The sequence below is a fragment of the Balaenoptera borealis genome (genome assembly GCF_965194805.1).
Source record: "Balaenoptera borealis genome assembly, chromosome: 14".
In the NCBI taxonomy this organism is placed as follows: domain Eukaryota; kingdom Metazoa; phylum Chordata; class Mammalia; order Artiodactyla; family Balaenopteridae; genus Balaenoptera; species Balaenoptera borealis.
The window spans coordinates 51571615-51597505 of NC_138875.1; the positions used below are offsets into that span (position 1 = coordinate 51571615).

Sequence of the window (25891 nt, forward strand, 5' to 3'; positions counted from 1 at the left end):
GTTAATTCTTTTTATCCCTCACAGGACCATCGATAAGTAAAGCCAGAAGTCTGGCCGCTCAGGAGCGATACAGAGGTACAGAGCGAGAGCAGCTTCTCAATTTCTAGCTCTCTCACGGGCTTCGGAGACTCTGCAGGTCAGTTGGTCGGTTCACCACTGGACAGCAGCTGCATTGTCAAGGCTCAGTTGAACCCTGAGTGCGAGCAGATGTCAGGCTATTTAACAGCAGCAGCTTCGGCCATAGCGCTTTTAAACTCAGGAATGCAGACTCTGCCTTGAAGGAGTATTACTGAGCTTGGAGGCAGCCCCAAGACGCTGGAGCGCCCTCCGGTTCTCCAGGAACGAAGCCTGGTTCTCGGGCAGGCAGAAGGGGACGCTGGGAAGGCTGCTATCTGCTCACTGACACTTTCTAAAGGCCAATCAATGCAATGTTTCTCCTTTTGTAGGAGTAAGCCATCACACAAGTTCTATACCATATTTTTAGTAACATTTGAGGATGTCGTAGATATACTTTATTATAACATCTTGTAGTTTAAAGAGCTTTATTAACGCAATAAATTAACTTTGTACACATTTTATATATATATATAAAAAAAAACTAGCAAGTGACCTCAGAACGTCGTAGGCCTCATTAGAGCTTGGTCTCCAAAAACCTGTTTGAAAAAAGCAACGTGTTCTTCACAGTGTTCTCCTATAAAGGAAAATACAGATTTAATCCGTTAGACAAGGCACGAAAGGAGGAAAACGAGAATGAACACTTTGCAGCTCCTAGATGTGGATACTGGGTTTTAACTTATTTTTCTTTCATAAAATACTTTGTTTTCCTAAGCTCTTGAGTTGTTGTCCTTTCCATTTACCCAGCTCGTGCCATTACAGAACCTTTACAGCCCCCAGCAAACTGCCCTCTATCTACCCTGAGAGACAGGGGAGAAGCAGGGTGATCAGTAAATGCTGGGAGCCCTGAAAGAGTTACAGGTTCCTCCCCATCCTAAGGAAGAGGGTGCTTTAGATTTCAAAACTTTGGAGATAAGAGTGATTAGCCAATGCTTTCTGCCTAAAACTAAAACATCAACAAGCCCCAGGCCATTTACAACCCTCCACAGCCATTTCCTGTCTTGTTCCTGATTCTTCAGCAAGGGCCATTCCAAGCCCAGATGTCAGACAGAGCTGGGCCCAGACTACCCTGCCTTCCACCCCGACACCCCACTGCAGTTCCAGAGCAGAACTCCAGTTCCATCAGCACCTTGAATCCACTCTTACTACAACAGGCTAAGGATTATGCGGGCTGGTACAAAATTTTGTTTTTTAAGAACTAACCCGAGAGTTCTCCAAACCAAAAGGCTTCTCGCCCCCCCAGCTGCCAGTGCTCTCCTGCTACTGTCCGAGTCTGTGGTTGCCCCAGGTCTTTTCCCTGCAGCTATGTTCTCACCTGGTGTGAAACTAGGGTTCCCTCGCAAACGCTGGTTTCGCTGTTCAAAAAACCGGAATATAGTGTAGAAAAGCATGCGGTCTTCAGTCTGCTTTGCAGCATCTAAAAATTTTCGTGCAGAGATGTTGTCATGGCCACCAATGCCCCGGATAAACCTTAAGGCAGCTAACACTTGGTGTTTGGAAAGGAGAACTTCTACTATTTCATCATTTGCTGTGGAAAGTCGCTAGAAGTAAGGTAAAGAGAATCCAGGTCAGTGCAAGCAATAGGAACACCCTTCTGTGGGGTTTAAAACTCTGCTGTATCAGAGTTACCTTCAACATATCCAGAGACAGCTGATGAGCAGGAGGATAGAAACTTTCCAGGGAGAGCAGCAGACAAGCCTGGAAGACACATTTTCAGATTAGACTTGCCGTATGTTGAAAGGTCAAATTTTAAGTCACAAAAGTAAAAATTGGGTGGTACTTACCAAAGGCTTCGAGTCGCTGAGGACATGGTACTGCAGGAACTGGTGCAGCGTGTAGAAGAGGTTGTGCTGGACGAGCGTCTTGATGACAAGCTCGTGCAAATAATGCTGAGACAGAGACAGAAGGAGAGACGGTGTCCACGTCGCTCAACTACGACAGACTAGAGGCTCAGTATGCCGAGGACCACGGCTGCTCTAAGTGACGGGCGAAAGAACCCGACCCGGCCTGAAACTGACCATTCCACCTGAGAACATGGGGTCACGTGAGGAGGGTCACAGAGTCTGAGGCAGGTGTGCAGACTCTTGTGGCGTACGGAGAGTCATCTCAGTTAAGGTACTGACAGTGCTTTTACTTTAATAATCCCCTGCCCCTGTAACATGGGACCACAGACGCTGGCTTGAAGGTACCTGTACTGTGATCTGAAACTGGTTCAGAGAGCGGATATATTCCATGAGCACGGCTACCACGAATTTCTGAGGCATCTCCTACAGAGGGGAAAAGTGTTTAGAACCAGAGTGGCAGAGGAGGCTCCGTGTAACAGCTCCTTGTTTATCTGCCCCCTTGCTTCCAGGGTTCTACTTGGCTGCTTTTGCACAAACCCCTCCAGAACCTCCCGGGTCGGGGATCATCTTTAGGCCTGAGCATTAGAAGCCAAACCATGAGCATTCAGTCCTCACCCAAGATAACCCGGTTACTCTAATCACATTCTGAGTTCTACTCATTTTCCTCAATCCCCTTCAAATGAGATCTTTGTTTTGGGAATCTTCAGTCCAGAAGGGGTGGCGAGCCTCCCCTACCTTCTTCTCCGTAAACGCCGACAGGACGTGGGTGTACATGTCAGACTGGTCGACCACGGCCTGGGTGCGCGCCGGCCTCCTGAGGAGCGGGCCGCTCCGGCTCTGCCCCGCCTCCAGTGCCTGCACAATATATCACAAACGGGACCTCAGTCGTCTTCCGGGAAATGGCGTGTTCGCAGCTAACCCAAAAAGACTGAACCCCTAGATGCTGTGAGCCTAAGACGTGAGCAGAGGATGACACTTATTTCATTACTTGGACAAAACTCTTTCCTGTGCTGGCCGGGGAGGAGTTTAGGAGGTCAGGAGATACACCAGTGTTCACGGATGAACTAAAAAGCCTAAGTCATAGTTTTATCGAGACTTTTTTTTTTTTTTTAATTTTTGGCTGCACCGCGCCTCATGCAGGGACCTTAGTTCCCCGACCAGGGATTGAACCTGCGCCCCCTGCAGTGGAAGCTCAGAGTCTTAACCACTGGACTGCCAGGGAGACACTTTTTTAACCTCTTAAAATAACTCCCTAATTTTATTAATCACAGACCATCTAGCATTTGGGTTATCCCTGAGTAGCTAAAGGGGACGGGCGTTCTGGGGTTTTTGTTATTGTTTAAAACCACTTCCATTTTTAGCCTTCAGACTAATCAGATTCTTGAAGTGGAATCATTCATTCCACTTGTCCTGAACTTCTTTCTAGCTTCAGAAGGTACAATAAGAAACAGTACAGCAGACCCTGATAAGGCATGTTAATTTCTTCCAGCCCTTCACAACAAACACTTGAGCCTACTATAGGAAAAGCACAGTGCTAATACTCAGTCATCACAGTCCTAAGGGGATCTTGACTGAATGCCAGGACACGCCTTATTTTTTATAGCTATTACATCCTCAAAGGGAAGGAAGAACAAGTGGCAAAATGATTATATTTCTGATTTACTGAGTCTAGGCTCTGGATTGGCAGAAAGACATATAAAATAACCAAACTGAGACTGATTTTCTTATCCATAAAATAAAGGCAGACCAAGGAGCTATCTACGTGTAAGATCAAACACTGATTAAAAACAACAAAAGAGGGCTTCCCTGGTGGTGCACTGGTTAAGAATCCGCCTGCCAATGCAGGGGACACAGGTTCGATCCCTAGCCCGGGAAGATCCCACATGCCGCGGAGCAGCTAAGCCCATGCTCTGGGCCGCAACTACTGAGCCTGCGCTCTAGAGCCCGTGCTCTGCAACAAGAGAAGCCACCGCAATGAGAAGCCCGCTCACCGCAATGAAGAGTAACCCCCGCTCGCTGCAACTAGAGGAAGCCCATGTGCAGCAACGAAGACCCAACACAGCCAAAAGAAAAAAATAATATTTTTAAAAAACAACAAAAGGGGCTTCCCTGGTGGCACAGAGGTTGAGAATCTGCCTGCTAATGCAGGGGACACGGGTTCGGACCCTGGTCTGGGAAGATCCCACATGCCGCGGAGCAACTAAGCCCGTGCGCCACAACTACTGAGCCTGCGCGTCTGGAGCCTGTGCTCCGCAACAAATGAGGCCGCAATAGTGAGAGGCCCGCACACCGCGATGAAGAGTGGCCCCCGCTTGCCACAACTAGAGAAAGCCCTCGCACAGAAACGAAGACCCAACACAACCAAAAATAAATATAAAAATAAATAAATAAATAAAAGATTACTATTAAAAATATATATATATAAAAAAACAACAAAAGAAGGTGAAGACATTAAGTGATGTTCAGCCTCTAGCTCATGGGACACAGGGACTCTGGATTTACGTTCCCCTACGGCCGGCCACCTTGCCCTCTGGCACACAGCAAACCTCAGTGGTGTCACTCTGTCAGAATCTTGCGTTATAATTACACAGACAAGATACCCGGGGTGGGGTGGGGAGGAGGCCCTCATGACGTACATACAACTTACCAGCGTGTAACTCTGCTCGGCGTCCAGGTACTTCTTATACTCCTGGTTGAGTTTATCAAAAACAGTGGCTATCACAGGCAGCGTTGCTCTGTCTGACTCTGTCAACACTGGAAGGAGTCAAGGTTCACACATGTTGGCCAACCTTGCATCAACTTTAGAACTTAAACACATTGTGAGAGAAATGACTCATTTCCGGGGGTCACCAGGGCATTCAGAGAAACGCTGTAGAGACCGGGACCCAAGGGCACTCGCCAGCCCTTGCCGGTTACTAACGTAGCTACGGAGGGCGTCAGAAGATTCTCAAAGTAGGTATAAATGTCGTGAGTGACTTGGATTCTGAAAAAGGTTTGTTTTCAAGCTGGGGAGGGCAGCCTCTACCCTCATGTGTGCCCATGTTCAGGTCTGCTTTATTTAGTCTTTACCCAGGGAATGTAGAGACAAGTCATTTTCATACTGAGCAGCCTTTCCAGGGGGTTAAATAATCCACTTGTCACTGAGCCTACCGGCTGCAGACAAGATAAAAATGTGGCCCATCTTCCGGTGGGCGGCACAGGCAGTGTCAGGAATCAGACCGCAGGGTGAGGACCCCACTTACTCTGCGAGCACACCGACAGGACGACGGTCTTGCATTCCCTTCTCTGGAGGAGGAAGTCCATGAGCCTTCCTTTATCTGGCAAGAGGTTTACTATGGGCTGAAGTTTCACTTGGAGGTTCCAGAGGTAACCTGGATTGAGAGGCAGCAAATTTAATAGTGGGACGCAAACCAAAACAAAAGCCCCAAAGCTGGTTCCCCTCAACATTCATGGGGGGAAGTGGTGCAAAGCACAGCCAGTGGCTGCTTCTCACACCAAAGCACAGGCTGCGATGTTCAGGACACGTCTGACAACAGTGGGAGTGGCAGCCAAAGCACCTCTGCGTGTCGGCTGACTCCTCACAGAGTGACTCCACGTGTACCCGCGGAGTGTCTACTGCATACAGACGGGCGACCCCTCCCCGCCCCTGGCCAATCCCCTTTGACCTTGAAGGGAGAACGGGTGTCTGCAGGGCACGGACTTCGGTCCTGGGCTCCGGTTTCTCCTGCTCTGGCTCATTAGTCAAAAGGCAATTCCTGAGGCTCCCAAAGGAGCTCCGTAACTCAGCCATCCACCAGCCCTGAACCTCCTGACACCCACACTGCCGGGCAGGCGGGCAGAGCCCTTCTCAACTGGGGTTCCAGAAGAGAAGAACCAAAGGCTTCACTGGAAATGATCTGAGACCCCTTTCCCAACCCTCCGAGGGCTGGCACCCCTCAAGACGGACGGGAGACCGTCAGCAAGCACAGCTTTCTAACAGGGTGACCCCCACCCCGACCCACCTTGGCTCGCACTGATGATGATGTCAGGTTGAAAGACAATCCAGGATGAAGAATCTACACGTTATAGGAAATTCTAAACCAGGAAGAGATGAAGACAAAAGGCAAACCCAGCCCCGATTAGCATCCTTCCACCCTGCTTGCTGAGGCCGCCCCAGGTGCCCGGCCCTCGACGGGAAGGAAACCCCACAGGCGCTTCCCACGACATTACTCACGCCTGACCGGGGGCTCGGACCACCCTTAGACCCCAGCGTAAGGAGAGGTGACAGCTCCCCTGTTGTGCCCAGCCAAGGCCTTTGGAAAGGATACAGAGTTTACACGGGATGGGGGACTGGCTGGTCACGGGAGCAGGACCTACAAAGAGAGAAGATGCGTGTGTGTGAGGGCTGGTGACGCAGCCAGAAGGTGCTGCCGATACTGGGACGTAAAGGTAACACTTAATACTTCCTTCAGTAAACGTTCATTCGACTGTAGTTAAATAACGAAGAAGGGAACTGTCGTGTCCCACTGATAACACCTATAAGGAGGAAGGGGGAAGTCGAGAACCATCCACGAAGATGTCTCGCCAAGGAGAAAGCAGGTCAAGGTTCAATTCACAGCGTTTTCTTTTTTACACACATGCACATTAAAGAACTGAGAAATTCACCTGGGTGATTCAGAATCAAATACTCAGATAATTCACTGAGACTATTTCAAATAAAGTGTTTTGTGGCTTAATTATCTAAATAATGAGCTCAATTCTCCACTGCACAGAGTAGGTCCAGGCAGAGATCTCACCTGGGAAGCAGACCCCCCGCCCCATAAAACCCTCACGTGACAGGGACTCACAACTACCAGTGACATTGCTCGAGTGTGTATGTCTGTGGGGGAAGCCTGCTGTGACCTTGAGAAATGCAGCCTACAAACTGAACATGACTATCCTAGTTCTGTTCCAACTACTCAGGTACAATCGGAAAATAGGTTTCAATCGGCAGGTTGGAAAAGGTGGTAATTTTCCACAGACCCCCCAGTAGAGGACAGGGCCAGACCAGACAAGCTGAGGCAAAGAACACTTGCATTTGGAACCTACGAGTGAGGGTCCTACACGTGGGCCTTGATTGGCTACCCATCACGTTGACTTAATGCACTCAGGTGAGAGCCAGGTGGCTTTGGTTTTGAAAGCCCCCCAGGTGATCCTAATGTGTAGCCAGCTCGAGAGCCAGTGGTCGAACAGACCAAAACCAGAAGGGGAAACAAGGGAGGCTGGCTCTTCCCCAAGTTGCTGGTCTCGTCTTTCAAAATAGTCCAACAAGCTCTTCCTGACCTGCGACAGCGCACCTGTGACAGCACACCTGCAACAGCTCAGGGGGGCAAGATACAAAGATGCTACAAACCTGTGAGGGGCTTGGAGTCTAGCAGGAAAAACAAAAAGTCATTAACCACAAAAAACGCTTTGCCAACCCACTCTAGAAGCCCAGAGATTCATGGACTCTTGAATTCTTATTAATCTCTGGGCTCTTGTTTTAGCCACACCTGGCCTTTGCTTTATATAAACAACCAATCAGAACCTGGCTACCTTCTTACTGGTCCTAAACAACTGGAACAGAGCTGAAGGGCTGGAATGTTTAGAGTTGTTTTTTCCCCAATTTGCCAGCAGTTACCTTCATGCTGAGTGAGCAGCAGATACAAGCCAATCACTTGACACAATCTACTCTTTTAAACATCACTACCCTGGGAAAAGGAAGAAGCTGGAAAGAACAGAGAGGGCCAAAAGACCTAATCAAATGTGCAAACTACAGCTGACCCTCGAACAAGGCGGGTTAGAACTGCGTGTATCCACTTATACAGGGATTTTTTTTTTTTTCTTGGCTGTGTTGGGTCTTCGTTGCAGTGCGCAGGCTTCTCATTGCAGTGGCTTCTCTTGTTTTGGAGCACGGGCTCTAGGCACGCGGGCTTCAGCAGTTATGGCACGTGGGCTCCAGTAGTTGTGGCTCACGGGCTCTAGAGCACAGGCTCAGTAGTTGTGGTGCACAGGCTTAGTTGCTCCATGGTATGTGGAATCTTCCCGGACCAGGGCTTGAACCCGTGTGCCCTGCATTGGCAGGCGGATTCTCAACCACTGCGCCACCTGGGAAGCCCAGGAATATTTTTCAACAGTAAAAACCACTGTGGTTGGTTGAATCCTTGTATGCAGAACCTCGTCTATGGAGTGCTGACCATAAATTATATGTGGATTAACCCCACTGTTCAAGGTTCCACTGTAGCTTATTCTCAAACTCTGCTCAGCTTCTGGCTGATCTGGCAAGACTGGGCGGGCAGGCAGGAGGCAGTGCTCTTGCTAAACTATCACCCAGAGCCTGATCTGATTCTTCCCTGTGACAGGTACAAGGACATCCTGCCAGCAGGCGAGGCCGACACACCAAAGCTATCTGATGGGGATTCCTTTTAAGAAAACACTCCTCGGGGCTTCCCTGGTGGCGCAGTGGTTGAGAATCTGCCTGCCAATGCAGGGGACATGGGTTCGAGCCCTGGTCTGGGAAGATCCCACATGCCGCGGAGCAACTAGGCCCGTGAGCCACAACTACTGAGCCTGAGCGTCTGGAGCCTGTGCTCCGCAACAAGAGAGGCCGCGATAGTGAGAGGCCCGCGCACCGCGATGAAGAGTGGCCCCCGCTCGCCACAACTGGAGAAAGCCCTCACACAGAAACGAAGACCCAACACAGCCAAAAAAAATAAAAATAGTAAATAAATAATAAATTTTAAAAATAAAAAAAAAAAACACTCCTCCCAGAGTTCCAAATGTGTACCATCTGACTACGGTTTACACACTGAAACTTCAACTAGCTTACTCTAGACTCCAGTCTCCTTGAAAAGAAGAGAATATGATTTGAGTTCTACCTTAAAATCGATTACATTGGGAAAAAGCAAAAGGAACCAAATGGTTTCTTTCCCTTTTTCTGAAATCCTGACCCTGTCTCTTCTCTGACTTCCTACTGCCACCTCTTCAGGTTGGAGGAGTGGTTCAGAATAACCTCAGAACCACAGCCTAAGTACTTACTGTGACCATCAGTCAAGGGAAAACGCAGTATTTATTATAATTATGATGCAGAATGTGAAAAAGATAAGGAAAAGTGATCCCAGGTTAAAATAACAGCCATAAGCAGCCAAATTTAACCTCAGGGCTACAGAGCACAGACCAACAGAAATGTCAAGGTCTTATTCAACATTAAAAAAATCTTTGGGCTTCAATGTGTAATCACAACTCTCCATTTTAAAGCTCAAAGAAGAGAATCATTCTATTTTCTTCAAAGGAAGATTCTTCTCTCTTATAAAACACTTTTCACGGGACTTCCCTGGCGGTCCAGCGGTTAAGACTCTGCGTCTCCACTGCAGGGGGCGTAGGTTTGATCCCTGGTCAGAGAACTAAGATCTCACAGGACCAAAAAATTAAAAAACACTTTCATAAGAACACAATTTTAGCTTAAAGAATCAGCAGAAGTATCATTTAAAAAACAAAACAAAACCCAAAATCACCCCTTGCAAAAGCAAACAGATCTGGGAAGCCCTTTATCTGCTCCCCCTTCCATGCACACACGGAGACTCCCTTTTACCTGCCACAGGGATCTGACAGGGCTGAATGGATCGAGCTGGAAGCACCGGGTGATGGAGGGTAGCGGTGCCATCGAACTCCCCCCTCAGCTTGACATCAAATATCACTGATGTCTGCGGGGGAGAAAGGCAAGACTGTGATACCAGCCCAGACAAACCACCGTTCCACCCGTCCCTCTCGTGACCTCACATCTGCTGTTTCGGATCAGCTGAAGGAGTCCCGTGCCTGCGTTCCACCCCTGCACGCTGGCTCTTATTTGAGGAGGAACCTGCTGGAACATCCCAGCTCTCTTGTACATGTCTACGGCTCTCAGAAGTATTCCTGGAATCTATGACATGCTGCCTCTGAAGAGCTCCAGTGACTTGAACAGATCTTTTTCACTTTAACTTGCAACATCTTTATTAGTTATCGATACGGGTGTCACCAGCCTCCAGGAGGCAAGGAGGGAAGTGGCTTGTCTCCCACCAGACACCCAGCTGATGGGGTGGAAGCAGCAGGATCATTCTAGCTCTCTCTCTGTGGCCACAGAGCCTCAAAACCGTCATCATCTACACTCACACAGGAAGTACAGGGCTCATGTGCTCCCACAACACGCGGGCTCGGCAGGGAATCCCCAGCTTAGATGATTCGACCGAACAATTGTTCCAAAGTCCAATCTCCTCACATGTGTTACTTTGTGAAACAGTGTTTAATTATGCTAATCAACTGGTAGGGTTTTCCTAAACCATCTAGAAATCCAAACCCATTTCCACCTGGAAGATCAAAACTTTGAGCATAAAAAGCACTTTCTCGTCTCTCTCAGAATATTGTATCCATTTTCACAGCTCCTTCAAGCAGGACCCCCCCCCCCCCACCAACTCATACCTCCGTGTCCTGATGATGAACCACCACCAGGTTGTCCACCACATTCAGGGCGAACTTCCCTGTCCGGTTTAACTTCAATATGTGCATCTTTTTACAGGCGCCTTCTCTGTAGGACAACAGAAAGGTCAAAACATAGATCGACAAGTTCTAATTCATATTTTACAATCGGAGAAGAGGGAAGAAAGCATTAAATATACCGTGGTAGGTGGTATAGGACTACCTCCGCTCCAGTACTATTGGAGGTCCGAGAATGATGCCTCAGGAAGAGAACATATAGCTGTCCGTATCTAATCACAGAACAAAGAGACGAAAGTCATGCTGGCTGTTTGACGTCCCTCCATTCTAACTGCAGAGTGATAAGGCCATAGTTAAGTAAATTAAGAGATATTCACTTAATGGGGTATTTTGCAGCCAAAAGAAATATTTACAAAGACAGTGCAGTTAGTTTAAAAAAAAAAAAAAGCCTATTATAAAGTTAAGTGAAAAGGTGGGATGCAAAACTAAATATAGCTTGGGCTTCCCTGGTGGTGCAGTGGTTAAGAATCTGCCTGCCAGTTCAGGGAACACGGGTTTGAGCCCTGGTCCAGGAAGATCCCACATGCCGTGGAGCAACTAAGCCTGTGCGCCACAACTACTGAGCCTGTGCTCTACAGCCCATGAGCCACAACTACTGAAGCCTGTGCACCTAGAGCCCGTGCTCCGCAACAAGAGAAGCCACCGCAATGAGAAGCCCGCTCACCACAACTAGGGAAAGCCCACGTGCAGCAACGAAGACCCAACGCAGCCAAAAATTTAAAAAATTAAAAAAAAAAAAACTAAACTAAATATAGCTTGATCACAATATTTCAAAAGAAAAACACAAACTTCTGCAGAATGACTTATGAAGAATGTCCAAAACTACTGGAACGAAATACATGTTGTCAATAGCTGCCCTTGAGTAATATGCTAAGTCCATTTTCTTTTTAACTTTCTGTAATTTCCCAGTTTTATATAATGAGTACATTCCTTAATCACAGGAAAATATTATCACTCTTGATTTTTAAGCCTCATCTGATAAATGTTGCCGTGACCAGTTCCTGCATGTACATTTTTATTCCAGGAGTTCACACTTTGCTGGGGCTGCCTCAGGGACAAGGAGGAGACTGGGGGAAGGGTCTCCGCCTTTGCAAGGACTGTTCTCATTTTATCTTTTTCTAAACCAGGATGCCGCAGATTTCTTAAAAAAAAAAAAGCATTCTAAATGCTAAAAAATTTTACTGTTTGGAAACCACTGTTTTAGGCCATAGAAGAATCACAAGTAATTTAGGAGCAAACTGTTTATATTTGTTGAATATGGGTATATAGGAGATTCTTTGTATCAGTTTCTATTTTTGTGTGTTTGATACTTTCATAATAAAGTTTTAAAATTTGAGATATCTGCATTTCCAAATGAAAATATACTTTCCTACATAAGTAATTCAGGTCTATATTTGTTAGATCAAAAATGTAAACTATGTTTTTCTTTAGAACAAGTATATTTTAGCTAAAAAATAATCTGTGATAAGCTTTGACTCACAGACTGAAAAGAAATTTCTAAAACTAAGAAACCTAAGAAATAAATCGGTTCAGTGTTCTCATTTTATCAGACTAGAATGGTGAAAAATTCCCTAAGATCACAAAGTCAATAAAATCAAAAAAGAATGTCAAGAAGATGACGGGCTTTCTACGTTCATAAGATCTGGGTACAAAGCAGGGAAGGCGGAGTCCTTATCATGTGTTCCAAGGCTACTGGAGCACGGGCAGCCCTGGAGTTCTTACAACATGCTTCTTCTATCATGATATCCCTGAAAGCAATTACGAGAAGGAATTCTCTCAAAGAACAGACATACATCGTCGCCATGGCAATGTCTCTCTCTGAGAGGCTCAGTTTAGTTGACTTAGGTGCAGCTGGTAATTCGATCTCAAACTTGGGCAGCTTTGACATAGTGCCAGCCTGTTTGGGGAAGAAAAAAGTTTTAAGAAAAGCTTATTAAACCCCCTCTGATGTTTTAGCACTCCCCACATCAAATCATTGAGGATATACACGCACTATGTCTTTCCATTCTTTCCAGGGTCCCAGGGGCCTGTCCCCAGAAGGACTCATTCTCGGCGGTGATGGGATGGTACGGGGTGCCCTCTAGTGGTCGGAAGTGGCAAGGCTCTTGTTGGAGGAACGTGCCCCTTTGAAGTTACTGGATCAGTTAGGATGTTAGAGGAACAAGGTAGGAGGGGAAATTTTTTTAAAGGGAAGCTGACTCTTACCCGGAAATAGAAGGGCTGCAGCACATTTCCAAGCACCGTGGTGGACAGCAGAATCACAGCACTCTCGGGACAGTACATGTACCAATTCACGTTGATGTTCTGGCTCTTCAGGAGTTTCAGATTCCGTTTCTCTGGTAACACCTGATGCAAAGTTCAAGAAACAGAGCCTTCATTTAAATACAGCAAATGGGGAATTCCCTGGTCGTTCAGTGGTTAGGATTCCACGCCTCCACTGCAGGGGACACGGGTTCAATCCCTGGTTGGGGAACTAAGATCCTGCATGCCACGTGGCTTGGCCAAAACAAACAAACACAACAGCAAAACGTCTGAAGACTGGGACTTCCCTGGTGGCACAGTGGTTGGGAATCCGCCTGCCAATGCAGGGGACACAGGTTCGAGCCCTGGTCTGGGAAGATCCCACATGCCACGGAGCAACTAAGCCCATGCGCTACAACTACCGAGCCTGCGCTCTAGAGCCCACGAGCCACAACTACTGAGCCTGCGTGCCACAACTACTGAAGCTTGTGTGCCTAGAGGCTGTGCTCTGCAGCAGGAGAGGCCACTGCAATGAGAAACCAGCACACAGCAATGAAGAGTGGCCCCCGCTCGCCGCAACTGGAGAAAGCCCACGCGCAGCAATGAAGACCCAACGCAGCCATAAATTAAAAAAAAAAAAAAAAAGTCTGAAGACTGACACAGTAAATGAAGAAAATAATAAAAAGCAGAAGAAAAAACCCAGTAGGTTAAACAGAAAAAAATAATCATTTTTATTTATCACAGCTACCACTTATCCAGCCCTGTGCTTAGCGCTTCCAAATCTTAGCTCATTTACTCTCTCCACAACGCTGAGAGCTGGGCATCATTAGGCCAATTTGAGGGGAGAAAATAAGGCTCGGAGAGGCGAGGGGACCTGCCTCACCAGTGACGGCCTAGGCAGCCCACTTCACTGCAGGCCAGGGCCGAGCCTCCTCATTCCCAGGCACCACCCACCAAAGGGCAGGGAGGAGCAGCATCCTCACTCGTCATGGAAACGGTCAAAACAAACCCACGCCCCTGGAGCCACGTGTACCAAGTCAGGCACCACCCAGCCTGCAGGCTCAATTTGCGGCTGGGAGGGGCTCCCTTCTTCTAACAGACGTGTTCCTGAGACTCCGCATGCAAACCTAGTATTTTATAATCAAGGCACATTTAAAATATACTCTCAATCTTCTGATACATTAAGGAACGCTGAATAGAGCCCCAAGATGTTAATGCTCCCAGAACACTGCCCTGCAGAACAGACGTGGAAGTCGGGGTTGGGGGCGTGGGTTTCTCGATAATCCAGGTACAATAAAATAAAGATGTGCTAGAGTCCTCTTTCTTTCTAACTTATTTCTTGAAGATCTGAAAACCATCTAGATGACGTGAATGTACACTTTTCTACTACTGAGAACAGAAAGCTATACTTTTAAATGATTGCCCCAGGGAACCCTTCTGTAAAGCAAGCAGTCATTTCCTTGCTATCATAGGTACAAAATTCTATTTCTGTACGTATGGGATTTGTGTAGTTTTTCTTTCTTTCTGCTGGTCAGCTAAGGTTCTGATTACAGCCCTACAGCAAAGCACCACAACATTCACTTTGCACACTGTTACACAGGTGTATCTCCTCCATTCGTACATTCTAAATTACACTGCTTTCGTTAGGGCAACAAAGTTAACACCTGAAAGAATACTAACACTCTCCACATTGGCTCCACTTAGAGATCTCAGAAGCTTTCCCAATAGGTCAGGCAGCTAGAACATATTAAAAGATAAAGAGGAAGCTGCAAAGTAAACTATCAGTAGAGTGAAAAGGCAACCTACGGAACGGGAGAAAACATTTGCAAATCATCTATCTGATAAAGGGTTAATATCCAGAATATATGAAGAACTCCTACAACTCAACAACAAAAAGAAATAATCCAAATAACAAAGCACTTGAATAGACATTGTCCAGAGCACATGCAAATGGCCAACAAGTCATGAAAAGCTGTTCAACATCACTAATCAGGGAAATGCAAATCAAAACCACAATGAGATACCATCTCACAACCAGCAGGATGACTGCTATCAGTAAAACAGAAAACAACTAGTGTTGGTGGTGTGTAGAAACTGGAACCCTGTGCTCTGTTGGTGGGGATGTAAAATGGCATAACTGCCATTGGAAACAGTATGGAAACAGTATGGTAACCCCTCAAAAATTAAAAATAGAATTACCATGTGATCCAACAATCCCATTTTAGGGGTATATACTCAAAAGAACTGAAAGCAGGGTTTCAAAGAGATACTTACACACTCGTGTTTATAGCAGCATTATTCACAATAGCCAAAAAAATGGAAGCAATCCAAGTGTCCATCAGTGGAAGAATGGATAAACAAAATGTGGTGTATGTATAACAATGGAATATTATTCAGCCTTAAAAAGGAAGAAAATTCTGACACATGCTATAACATGGATAAACCTCGAGGACATTATGCTAAGTGAGATAAGACAGCAAGAAAAAGACAAACATTGTATGATTCCACTTATACGAGGTAGAGGTCCTTAAAGCAGACAAATTCATAGAAACGGGGAAAACAGTGGTTACCACGGACTGGGAAAGGGGAAATGGGGGAGTTGTTGTTTAATAGGTACAGAGTTTCAGTTTTACAAGATGAAACTTCTAGAGATCTGTTTCACTACAATGTGAATATATTTAATGCTAATGAACTGTACACTTACGACGGTAAATTTCATGTTATGTGCTTCTTATCACAATTAAAAAAAATTCTTTTTAAGAGGAAGAGGCAGTTCAAGAGGAAACACAAATGTACAATACACAAAAGATGCTTACCTAACTCGTAATGAAACATACAAATTAAAATGGCTTTCCACCTCTCAGACTGGCAAATGTCTACAGACTTATAACATTCAGTTCCGCTAAAGGTTTGGAAAATGGAGATTCCTACGTTGCTAGTGAGAGTGCAACTTCTAGAAGAAATATAGTGATATCTGTTCAGCTTTCTAGATGTTTGTACCTAGGCTATTTCCCTTCCAACAATTGCCTCACCTAAGAATATAAAACAATGGTTACAAACCATTTCACTGCTTGAAATCACTGTAGAATTGTTTGTAATCACTAAAAAATGAAAACAAGCATGAAGTTCAACAGGAATTGGTTAAACTGTAGCAGGTCCACACAACAGAATACCAGCCAGAACAAATATGGAAAGATGTCTAAGGGACAGCTATGCAAATAAATAAATAAATAAATAAATAAAGCCAGCCACAAGTTTATATACAATATAACCATTTCTGTAAAATAAACAAATGTTGCTACCTGTGTAGGAATGAAATGGAGGAACATGCATCACATGGTTCATAATGGTTACTTCTAGGGACTGTGGGGGACTTTTACCTTCCATATATCTTGGTAACGTTTGAATGTTTTACAAAAAGCATGTATTACTTGTAATTAGAAAAAAAGAATAAAAACCCAAACGAAAGACTAAAGCTCTGGAATCTCAAAATATCTACCTAGTGCTGAATTCAAAAGGCGGCCAAACATGATCACAGACCTTTCTCTAGCACACGTAAGTGATATAGTACCTGGTAAAATTCGATTCCTTGATCTGTGATGAAGACAATTTCAGTAGAACTGGTCCAGCAGAATCCTAGTATGTTGGCATTCTTGGTCTGAAAAGAATCGTAAAAGATTTTTTTTAATTAAAAGAAAAAAAAATGTATGTATAATTCTGTTCAAAAGCTTAAAATACCTTGTTGTTTGTATTGCTCTTTAATAAAAGTTACCGAGATTTGATTACTTATGAACAAATCAAACTTTCTTTTAAATACACCGTTCCCAGATTTTCACCTGTAACGCCTCACTGAAGCACTTGAATCTGAAGTCCTTCTCGTCAACGCGACAGAGGGAAAGGCAACTGCCAAGCACTCACAGATACCAACCTCTACTTTGGGAATCAAAGGCCAGCTGACACTCTGAGTCAAACACATCATAAAGGCTGGCGTTATAAAAGTATAAAGGCCTAAAGATTCTCCGTGGCTCTTGCCCCAAATGGGGCTGGAGGCCTTGAGCCCCGTCCCAGGTCACGTGGTGATGAGCAGCCCGGGAGCCGAAGGGCAGCTGGGCCAGGGCCAGGGCTCTGCTGCACACAGAGGACCTGGAGCGCTGCCAGGGGCTCAGGCGTTTGCAGACGGGCCCCTCCTTGCTGAGGGACCCACCTGGATCCCCAGTCAGCAAAACCGTCACAAAAATGAAAGAGCTATACCCTATCCACCTGCACTTCTGCGGGTTTCCCGGGTGCCGCGATGCCCGCTGAGCTGAGCCCCCACCAGCCTAGTTCAGCATAGCCAGCAAATCTAGTTAAAACGGATTAGAATCTCCACCGAGGGGAGGAAGGGAGGGCGGAGGGAAGAGGAAGGACACGAAGAGCACAAGTCGAGAAAAGAAAACATCGTCAGGAAAAAGGGAAAAAGAACTCCTTTTCCAAAAACCTCCAAAGAGGCTGCTATCGCCGCCCAGCAGAGAAGGGCAGGGGCAACAGGAAGACAACAGCCACCAAGTGCTGACGTGGCTCGGTGTTCAGCATCCTGCATCCATTTAATTCTTCCAGCTCCATCTTACAGACGAAGAAACAGGCTTTAAAAACTTTACGAAGTGTCCAAAGTCAGAGCCAACATGAGGCAGATCCCAGCATTCAAGCACAACCTGCTTCCAAGTTCGTGCTCTAAATTACCACGCTACCCTGCGCCTCTACCCCCGGAGTTAACGCTCACCAGCTGGGAAAGGATCAGGCCCATACCTTGCACTCCTGAGTGTACTCCAGCTGAGGACTATCCGGGGTAAAATTAGAAAAATCCTGGAAAACAAAAACACACACGAGGAGAAATGTGGATTGGGCAGCATACTGCCGACCTACTTTGGTATACAATGAGACAAGAGAAAAAGACAAATAAATTTAAAAAGTGATCAGAAAAAAAACCTGACAAAACCCAAAGACAGGGTTAAAATAAAAAGACTGATTTGGACAATCTGGCCCCTTAATAGCAGCAGGTCGACAATTCAATTTTTTTAAATGAGTTAATCCAAATACTGTTAGGGTTTAGAAACCGATTTTGAAAATTCACTCCTCAAATGGTTGATTTCAGAGAAATGGATTGCTGTATTTTACTAGGGGCTTTCCAAAAATTTTAGTAATTAATACTGACAGAAGGAAACAGGATTCTGCCTCCTTCCCGACGGCTTTTCCTCTACTCCATGAATGGCGATGGTGAAGATTTATGAAGACTAAAATGCCGACAGGCTGCTCCAGCTTTGAATATCTGCTCCTATTAGGTTGAGCATTCAAAGATGAGAGAAGTGAATAAATGGAGTTACTTGGGTAAGCTTAACTCACAAAGTCGCCAAAGATATGCTTCGTATAACCTATGGTGCTGGCTGTCAATCAATACAAAAGATACCTGAAGTTCCAACTTACTTTAAAAAAAAAAATTAAGTAAAAAATGACAAACTAACCCATAAGTATTTACCCATTTAAATGTCTTTCTCACCTTCAAGAATCCGAAAGCTCAAATACAATGCAGCATAACTACAGCTTCCATGACATTAAAATAATAAATGGTTCCTGTCACACTGGAACTTTGCAATTCATTCTCTTCCAAATGTACTTCTAATGTCCTTTTCTTCATACTGTATTTAAAGATATGTCTTACCACGGTCTTTGAGGTCCTCTGAACAGCCAAGATCTTATTTTCTAAGGAAAACTTAATGCACTTCACTTCTCCTTTGTCCTCCATTCTTTAAAAGAAGAAAGAGCAGGTTATGAGTTACACTTCAAAACTGCATTCTAGCATCTATCATTTTGTGAAAAGAAAAAAGACAAGTTAAATATTCAGGAAGGGACTTCCCTGGTGGCGCAGTGGTTTAGAATCCGCCTGCCAATGCAGGGGACACGGGTTCGAGCCCTGGTCCAGGAAGATCCCACGTGCCGCGGAGCAACTAAGCCCGTGCGCCACAGCTACCAAGCCTGTGCTCTACAGCCCACGAGCCACAACTACTGAAGCCCATGCGCCTAGAGCCCGTGCTCCACAACAAGAGAAGCCACCGCAGTGAGAAGCTCATGCACCGCAACGAAGAGTAGCCCCCGCTCACCGCAACTAGAGAAAGCCCGCGTGTAGCAACGAAGACCCAACGCAGCCACACACACACAAAAAAAATTCAGGAAGCAGCAAATCTTAGTTTAAAATTAAAACTATGTTTCTGACGCTATCAGTAGGACCGCTTTTCAAACAACAAAGTCCAACTGGCAACGTGTGGCGGGAGAAATCGACAGAATTGCAGGTAACAAGCGACTGAGGTGTTGAGAACACTGCACTTTCACCTGAGCCTCCCTTTAGGCGTAACTAAGTCTAGACCCATGCAGTAACCTCCACACAGCCGCCTTCCCTCTCCATCTCCCTCACAGCAGCACTTTCTTTTTTCTTTGAGATGCTGGCAGCTGTGAAATATTTATTTACTTACTTATTTTTGCCTGAAGTACAGCAGTGCTTTTGAAAGGAGTCTACTCTTCGCCACCCAGTACCTAATGGGCTGCACCGCCAGGTGGGCTCCACCTCGGGTCTCACAACTGCCTCAATCGGACGTTACATGGGAAGTCAAGAAATGGACCACAGGGGAAACTCTCAGAGGAAAGGGGATGTTCACTGTCCTGACTGGTGATGGTTTCATGGATACACGTGTCGAAACTCATCAGTGGCATATGTCAAATATATACAATTAATGATAATTAGACCACAATAAAGCTATTAAAAGTAAATAAGATGTTTTTTAAAAAGAGGGTTAAGTTCAGTATCTCCCCCCATCAAGCCTTCCTGAGCCCCTTAATCTGGATCATGGCCTCACCCTCACTTTCCACACCCAAGAGACCTGCCAAGTTTTACCCCAGACCTTCTTAAGCAACCTTTGAGTGCCTATTGTTTGCTGGTCTACAGTGCCTTCAGGCTGGTCTTCCCCGCCCTGCTCCGATTATAGCAATTGTCTCTTAATGGGATCCCTGACTGACAGGTTCCCAATAATCAAGCTTCAAGGCTGCAACAGTGCGCCCTTTCCAAACATCGATCTCATCACGCCACGCCCCACCTTTACCTTCAGGAACAAGATAAAGCCCGAAATCCACAGCAGAATATAGCTGACTGCTGCCAGAGGTCACACCACCACCACCCACCCCTTCCCTGCATGAAACCTCATTTTCAGTCACACAGACTCGGAGTCCCCCCCAACACGGTGCCTGCATGCCTTCTTGTTCTCTCCATCCGGAAGCCTCTTCTCTTCTCTACCTAGAATCTTCTCTTTCAAGCCTCGCTCCACTCTGAGGCCTTCCCACGCCTGGGCAGTGGTCTTCCCCAGGCGATACCAAGACAAATGTCCATCTCTTCTCTGTGGCCACATTCTGAACAGAGCACTACTACAGCACCTACCACAGTAAACAGTATGAGTCCACTCACCTGCCTCCCACACTAAATGTATGACTTTTCCAGAAGGGAGCCAAGCTAACTCAAAGCCTTCCCACACCTGGTGCCCAGCACAGGGGCTGCAATCAGTGTTTTCCAAACAAATGATGATCAAAGAAAAAGAGGCGGATTCATTTTCTGCTTCAAAAACTGTTTCCTATTTACACAAGCCAATTGTAAAATGTAAAATGAGGGCCTACACTGTACTTTCACCTTCTGTAATCAAGAGTTAAGGTGACCAGATACTTTATCATCCAAACTGAGATATCTCTTAAAGTAAAAGAGGCTGTTATTCATTCCCCTTAAGTATAGTGGAAGCTGAGATTTTAATGCACTTTATTAGATGGGAAACACTGACCTAGGAATCTCCTCCACCTCCCAAACGCTCTGCAAAGACCCTGGGCCGAAAGAGGAAATGAAGTCCCTCCTCTCAAGAAGCCGGAAATAGGCACATCAACGCACTGACCGGCTAATTTCAAGTGCCAGGAAGTAGGTGCCCTGCGCTGGAGTATCTGGATCCCAAAATAACAGGGAAGGCCTCCACACATTCACTCTGCAGGAGGTACTAAGATGTGCCACCAAGACTGCACAGCAGGTGTCTGCTTCCCTTTTCCTACAGACTAGGATATGCCCCACACTTCAGCCCTCTTAGGGGAGACAAGGACAAAATTTAAAATCTTCTGAATGAAAACAGAAAAACACCATTTTGTTTACATGCTGAAATATTCTGAAAACGTCAATACAATCATTACCTAAATGAGATGGGATTCCTGTCATCTGGGCCTTTAACTACCACTCCAGTAGCTCCACCGGATCGAACAGCAAAAACCTGAGAGGGAAAAGCAGCAACGTTTTAACGGCCCGAACTTTGAAAGGCTTTAGACACATACCAACCTGCAACGATGATTTCTGCTACACCCTACCCTTGGTTCAACTAAACTAACGTGACGCATAGCAAACTGCAGAGCCTTGGCGTCCACACGAATCTTCAGAAACAAGAGAGTAGAGACCAAAAAAGTCTCGCATTCCGAGAGCAGCCCGCCGAGCGAGGCTACAAGTTTTAATCCGTTTCGGCAAAGGCGCCGCCGCGGCACTTGCGCACACCCTGCTCCTCCGCCCCGCTGCCCCCCGCACCCCGCCCCTTTACAAAATTCCGAGAATAATGAAAATCTCAACGTCTAAATCTTTGAATGCAAAGGAAACTAATGACAAATACAGACAACAAAAGGAGCCGAGGAAACACCGGAGTGCTACCAGCTGACCACACTGGCCGAGGGGCGCGGCGTCGGCGCGGGGGCTGGGGTCCGCCCCGCTGTCACTTCGGGGGTGAAAGCCCCGGCCGCAGCGGAGCCTGGTCCCACAGGAAGGGACTGGCGCGGATCCCGCGCCCGCACGGCAGGAGAGGCCCCAGGCCTGGTCCCCGGGCTCCCGGCCCCAGCGCGCGGGACACCCGGGGCCACCGGGGGCGGCGGGCAGGGCGCGCCGGGCCGCGCGGGGGAGGAGGGCGCGGGCCTGCCCGCACCTGCTTGTTGGCCTCATCGAAGAAGACGCAGTTGACCGGGTTCGCCTTCTCGAAGTGCACCGGCCGCTCGCACAGCTCCAGGTAGTAGTCCTCCTCGCCCATGGCGGGCGCCGCAGCGGCGGCGGTGGGCCCGGGGGCGGCCGCCAGCGTGGAGCTGAGCGAGCGGCGCCCGGCGCTGGGAGTCCGGCCGTGCGGCGGCGGCGGCGGCGGCGATCTCGCGGGCGCTGAGGCCGCTTCCTGGTGCCACGCCCCCAGCCCTCCGGCACGTGACTCGCGGCGCCGGCCCCCTAGCCCCGGGCGGGGCCCCCACCGCCCGCCCCCCCACCGGCCGAGACCACGGCCTGCTCTCCGCGATTCCTCCCCTTTCCGGGAGGGCGGGGTCCCAGTGCGGCCCACCGGGCGGAGGGCGGAGGGCGGAGGCGTGACCCGGAAGGCTGTCGGGTGCCGAGGGAGGGTGTCGGCGCCCTGGATTCCAGCTGCACCTTCGCTGACACGTTCCGGGCCTGGCTACCACTCCGTTCCGGGAGGCTTGCTCAGGGCCGCGTGCTCGCGTGGGGCAAGGCTGCCCCCGGGTCTAGGGAAAGCTCATTCTTTCTCTTGGGAGGGCTTCTTGAGCCTGCCTCTGAGGGAGCTTAGTAAGGGAGAACAGTACTGTGGTCAGCACCTGGATGCTGTGAGCTTGTAACAGGGAAACCTAGTTTAGCTTGCAGGTCTGAAAGCCTCTTTTGATGGCTTTGATAGTTGAGGGGGAGGGTGGGGGTAGGTGGGGGTAGCTCCTCATTCAAGAGATAGGAGAGATGGGAGGGAAGAAGGGAGGATCACGGATGACGCCCTAGGTGTCCATTCTCGACAACCAGGTGGATTTTGGCACCATTCTCCAAGATACAGAGGCTTGAGAAGTTGGCAGGGAAGTGGGGAAGATCAAGAGTTGGGTTTTCAACATGTGAATCCAAAGAGAAATGACAGCTAGACAGATGGATATATAGGTCTGAAGCTCATCAGAAGAGTGACAAAACTGGAGCTAGAAATTGGGAGTCATTGGAATATTTGAAGCGGTGGAATTGGGTGGGATCACCTGAGACAGGGACATAAAGGAAAACACACACACAACCAGCCTTTAGAGGCCAGGACCAGGAATCCGCAAAGGAGGACAAGCAGAGCCTGCCAGAGAAGTAGACAGAAAACCAGGGAGAGGGTTGTTTCTGGAGCTGAGTGTGGAGACTGTTTCAGGAAGCGGGTGCTGTCCGCTTTGACAAAGGCGCTGGGAAGTCGGCCAGAGAGAGCACTGAAAATGTTCCCGAGCAGGACCCTACTGAGCCTTCCTGGGATAGACCCCCCTCCCCCATATCCCCTACTGAAGCTCCTCTCCGAAGTACCCAGATAATAGTATCTCATGCATATTTCCTGAGTTTTTCAGATGCTGCCCATCAATCTGAACAAAACACCTCTCATCGGGGTCCCCAGAGACCTCCATGTCACTATGTTCGTGAGATTTTTCAGTCATTGTATGTATTTCCCAGAAGCATTCAGTGCCTCTTAATCACTCCCTCACTCTCTTTAAACTTGGTTGATATTTATTTTTGTATTTATTTGATTATAATCTGTTCCTGTTGTACTGTGAGATCCCTGAGAGTAGGGGCTGTGTCATTTGTATCACAGTCTCTCAGCCCTTATATCAGTAGCCTACTTCCTCATCTCCCCCTGGATGTTTCAAAGCACCTGGAAATCAACATCTCTAAAATAAAACTCCTGATCAACCCCCACCAGGGTGTTCTCTAAGGGTCCCCTATCCCAGTAAACAGCACTGTTACCGAATTGGTTGACGACCCACTCCAGGGTCCTAGCCCGTGTGAGACCCCTTGTCTTGACCACAGAGGTTCTTTTTCCAATCAGATTCGTGTAGCCAACAGTGAAACCGATGCTGAGACTGGAGCAGCACAAGCTTTATTCAATGGCCAGAGAATGGAGAAGCAAGAACCTAGTTTGCAAATCAACTTCTCAACCCAATTTGGGCAGAGACACCAAAAAATATAGAAGGGTTGAGGTAAAAGGGAGGGAATTGGAAAGAGTGGGAGGAATATTCATGAGTTATTCAAAGAACAGGGGTCTTATTTGGACCCAGAACTGATGCAAATCTCCTTCTCAGTCCTTATGTGGGCTTTTCCGGTTGTTGTCATGGCAATTGTCAACTGTCTTGCTGCTGGTGGGCGTGGCATTTAGCTAACGTATTATCATGAGCAGGTAATGAGGCTCAAGGTCCACAGGAAGTCAAATCTGCCGCCATCTTGGGCCTAGTTGGTTCTAACCAGTTGTTTTTTTTCTCTTTGCAGCTTTCTCCTGAAACTCAGATACGAGTAATTGGTTTCTTGTCGAGGGAGGGGCAGGGGTGTGATTCTGGGCTAACAGCCTTGGTAACAGCACCTCCATCCGTCCAGTTGCACAAGCCAAGAAGCTGGACTCCTCCTGGTCACTTCCCCCTCTCTCACCATCTCCATGCCTTAACACCAACAGGCCATCAATTAGGAATGAGAAAAGTTTGGAGATTGAAGGGGCTCCCAAGGGAACCCAGGCTTCTCCACAGAAGAGCATATTTTGAACACAACTCCCACAGGAATGTTGGCCAAACACAAGCAAGGGAGGCAGTAGTGCACTGTGTTGGCAGCGGGTGGGGGGCTGGGGGATGAGGGTTGCTCTGAAAAGACTGTCGTGTCTCTTTGACTCTGGGCATCTTACCCCTTTTCCCTGAGAGGTAGCTGCAGTCGATTATGGCAGATTTTTGCTCCTGACAGACGAGGCTTAATTTTTGTGCAGCTTACCTTGGGTCTGCAAGCAGCATTGAGGTCTGCCCGGCTGTGGGCAAGAGGCCCAGGAACACAGTGATCTCGACAGTGGCTGTGGCCCGGGAAATGCTGAGCACGTGGGCAGCCACTGCAGGCCACACAGAATCCAGAGGACCCAGAAATGCCCTGGGCAAACCAAGTCTTTGCCTCTCCATCTCTTTCAGTCGCAAACTTACTTTTTTCTGTAGAGTTCAGCATTACAGACAACTTGAATATTTGTCGCATACTCACATAGGATTCCCTATTCTTCCCAGATTAAAAAAAGTTATCTTTTCATTGGGAAACAACAAGACTCTTTAAAAATGGACCAGCAGACATTTCTAGAGTTTTGAGGCTCCACATGTTACTGGGACTCAAATCTGTTAAGTACCCAGCATCAGCTTGGAAATCACCATGAATGACCGGCCAGCATTAGAATCGGGCCAGCATTAGAATCGGGAGAGTCTTCTTTGTCTTGCGTCCCCTCACCCCCACACCTGATAATTACTTCTGTTACCAGCAAGTTCTTTCTGTGAATTTCCTTTGTTACTTAGGTAAATGTTTCCTTCCTCATTTCAGTTATTTGTGTAACAGTTTGTTTGCATTGTTTCTTTTAAAGATTAAATTGAAGAAGGGATGCAAAGCTCTACCTCCGTGTTGGTGTCTTTTCATTGCTGCCACACTTTTTCTCTGCTCAATTTGATTTTCAAAGAAAAATAAAACTTCATTATACAAATCAGAATAATTTTAATCTCTAAAATTCACTTTTGGGCTTCCCTGGTGGCGCAGTGGTTAAGAATCCGCCTGCCAGTGCAGGGGACACGGGTTTGAGCCCTGGTCCGGGAAGATCCCACATGCCGTTGAGCAACTAAGCCCCTGCGCCACAACTACTGAGCCCGTGTGCCACAACTACTGAGCCTGCACTCTAGAGCCCGTGAGCCACAACTACTGAGCCCGCGTGCCACAACTACTGAGCCTGCGCTCTAGAGCCTGCGTGCCACGACTACTGAAGCCTACGTGCTCTAGGGCCTGTGCTCTGTAACAAGAGAAGCCACCGTAATGAGAAGCCCACGCACCGCAACGAAGAGTAGCCCCTGCTCGCCACAACTAGAGAAAGCCCGCGTGCAGCAACAAAGACCCAACGCAGCAAAAAATAAAATTAAAAAAAAAAAAAATCCTGGTTTCCTTTAAAAAAATAAAATTCTCTTTTATTGGGAATTAAAAGTTGTATTTTTAAATAATTCATTAAACAATTTCAAAGCATTGTTCTTTTAACTGTATTGCGTTGTTTTAGAAGATAATTTGAGCCAAAATTTTCTAAAAACTTGCTTTT

The 25891-nt window shown here is 47.1% G+C and overlaps 2 protein-coding genes and 1 long non-coding RNA gene across 4 annotated transcripts in view; 2 read left to right on the forward strand and 1 right to left on the reverse strand.

The window, feature by feature from the left end:
- NPC1 (NPC intracellular cholesterol transporter 1) overlaps positions 1-828 on the forward strand; it is a 48641-nt gene extending 47813 nt beyond the window's left edge. For both annotated transcript variants that reach the window (XM_082353491.1, XM_082353492.1), the window contains one exon: positions 25-828. In XM_082353491.1, the coding sequence (XP_082209617.1) occupies positions 25-107 (83 nt within the window). In that variant the 3' untranslated portion in view covers positions 108-828. The remainder of the gene's footprint in view (positions 1-24) is intronic.
- Positions 526-21986, reverse strand: RMC1 (regulator of MON1-CCZ1). The gene is made up of 20 exons (XM_082353563.1): positions 21740-21986; positions 20970-21046; positions 18421-18505; positions 17511-17567; positions 16297-16383; positions 12690-12830; positions 12278-12381; positions 10607-10696; positions 10410-10515; positions 9547-9658; positions 6266-6310; positions 5960-6013; positions 5201-5329; positions 4606-4712; positions 2694-2813; positions 2304-2381; positions 1899-2003; positions 1744-1812; positions 1430-1655; positions 526-691 (listed from the first exon to the last, which is right to left on the reverse strand). The coding sequence occupies exons 1-20, from the start codon at positions 21839-21841 to the stop codon at positions 612-614; spliced, it is 1974 nt and encodes a 657-aa protein (XP_082209689.1). The 5' UTR covers positions 21842-21986; the 3' UTR covers positions 526-611.
- Positions 21987-22086: 100 nt separating this feature from the next.
- Positions 22087-25207, forward strand: LOC309610603. The gene is made up of 2 exons (XR_014234076.1): positions 22087-23244; positions 24070-25207. It is a non-coding gene; the product is annotated as an uncharacterized lncRNA (long non-coding RNA).
- Positions 25208-25891: the final 684 nt, after the last annotated feature.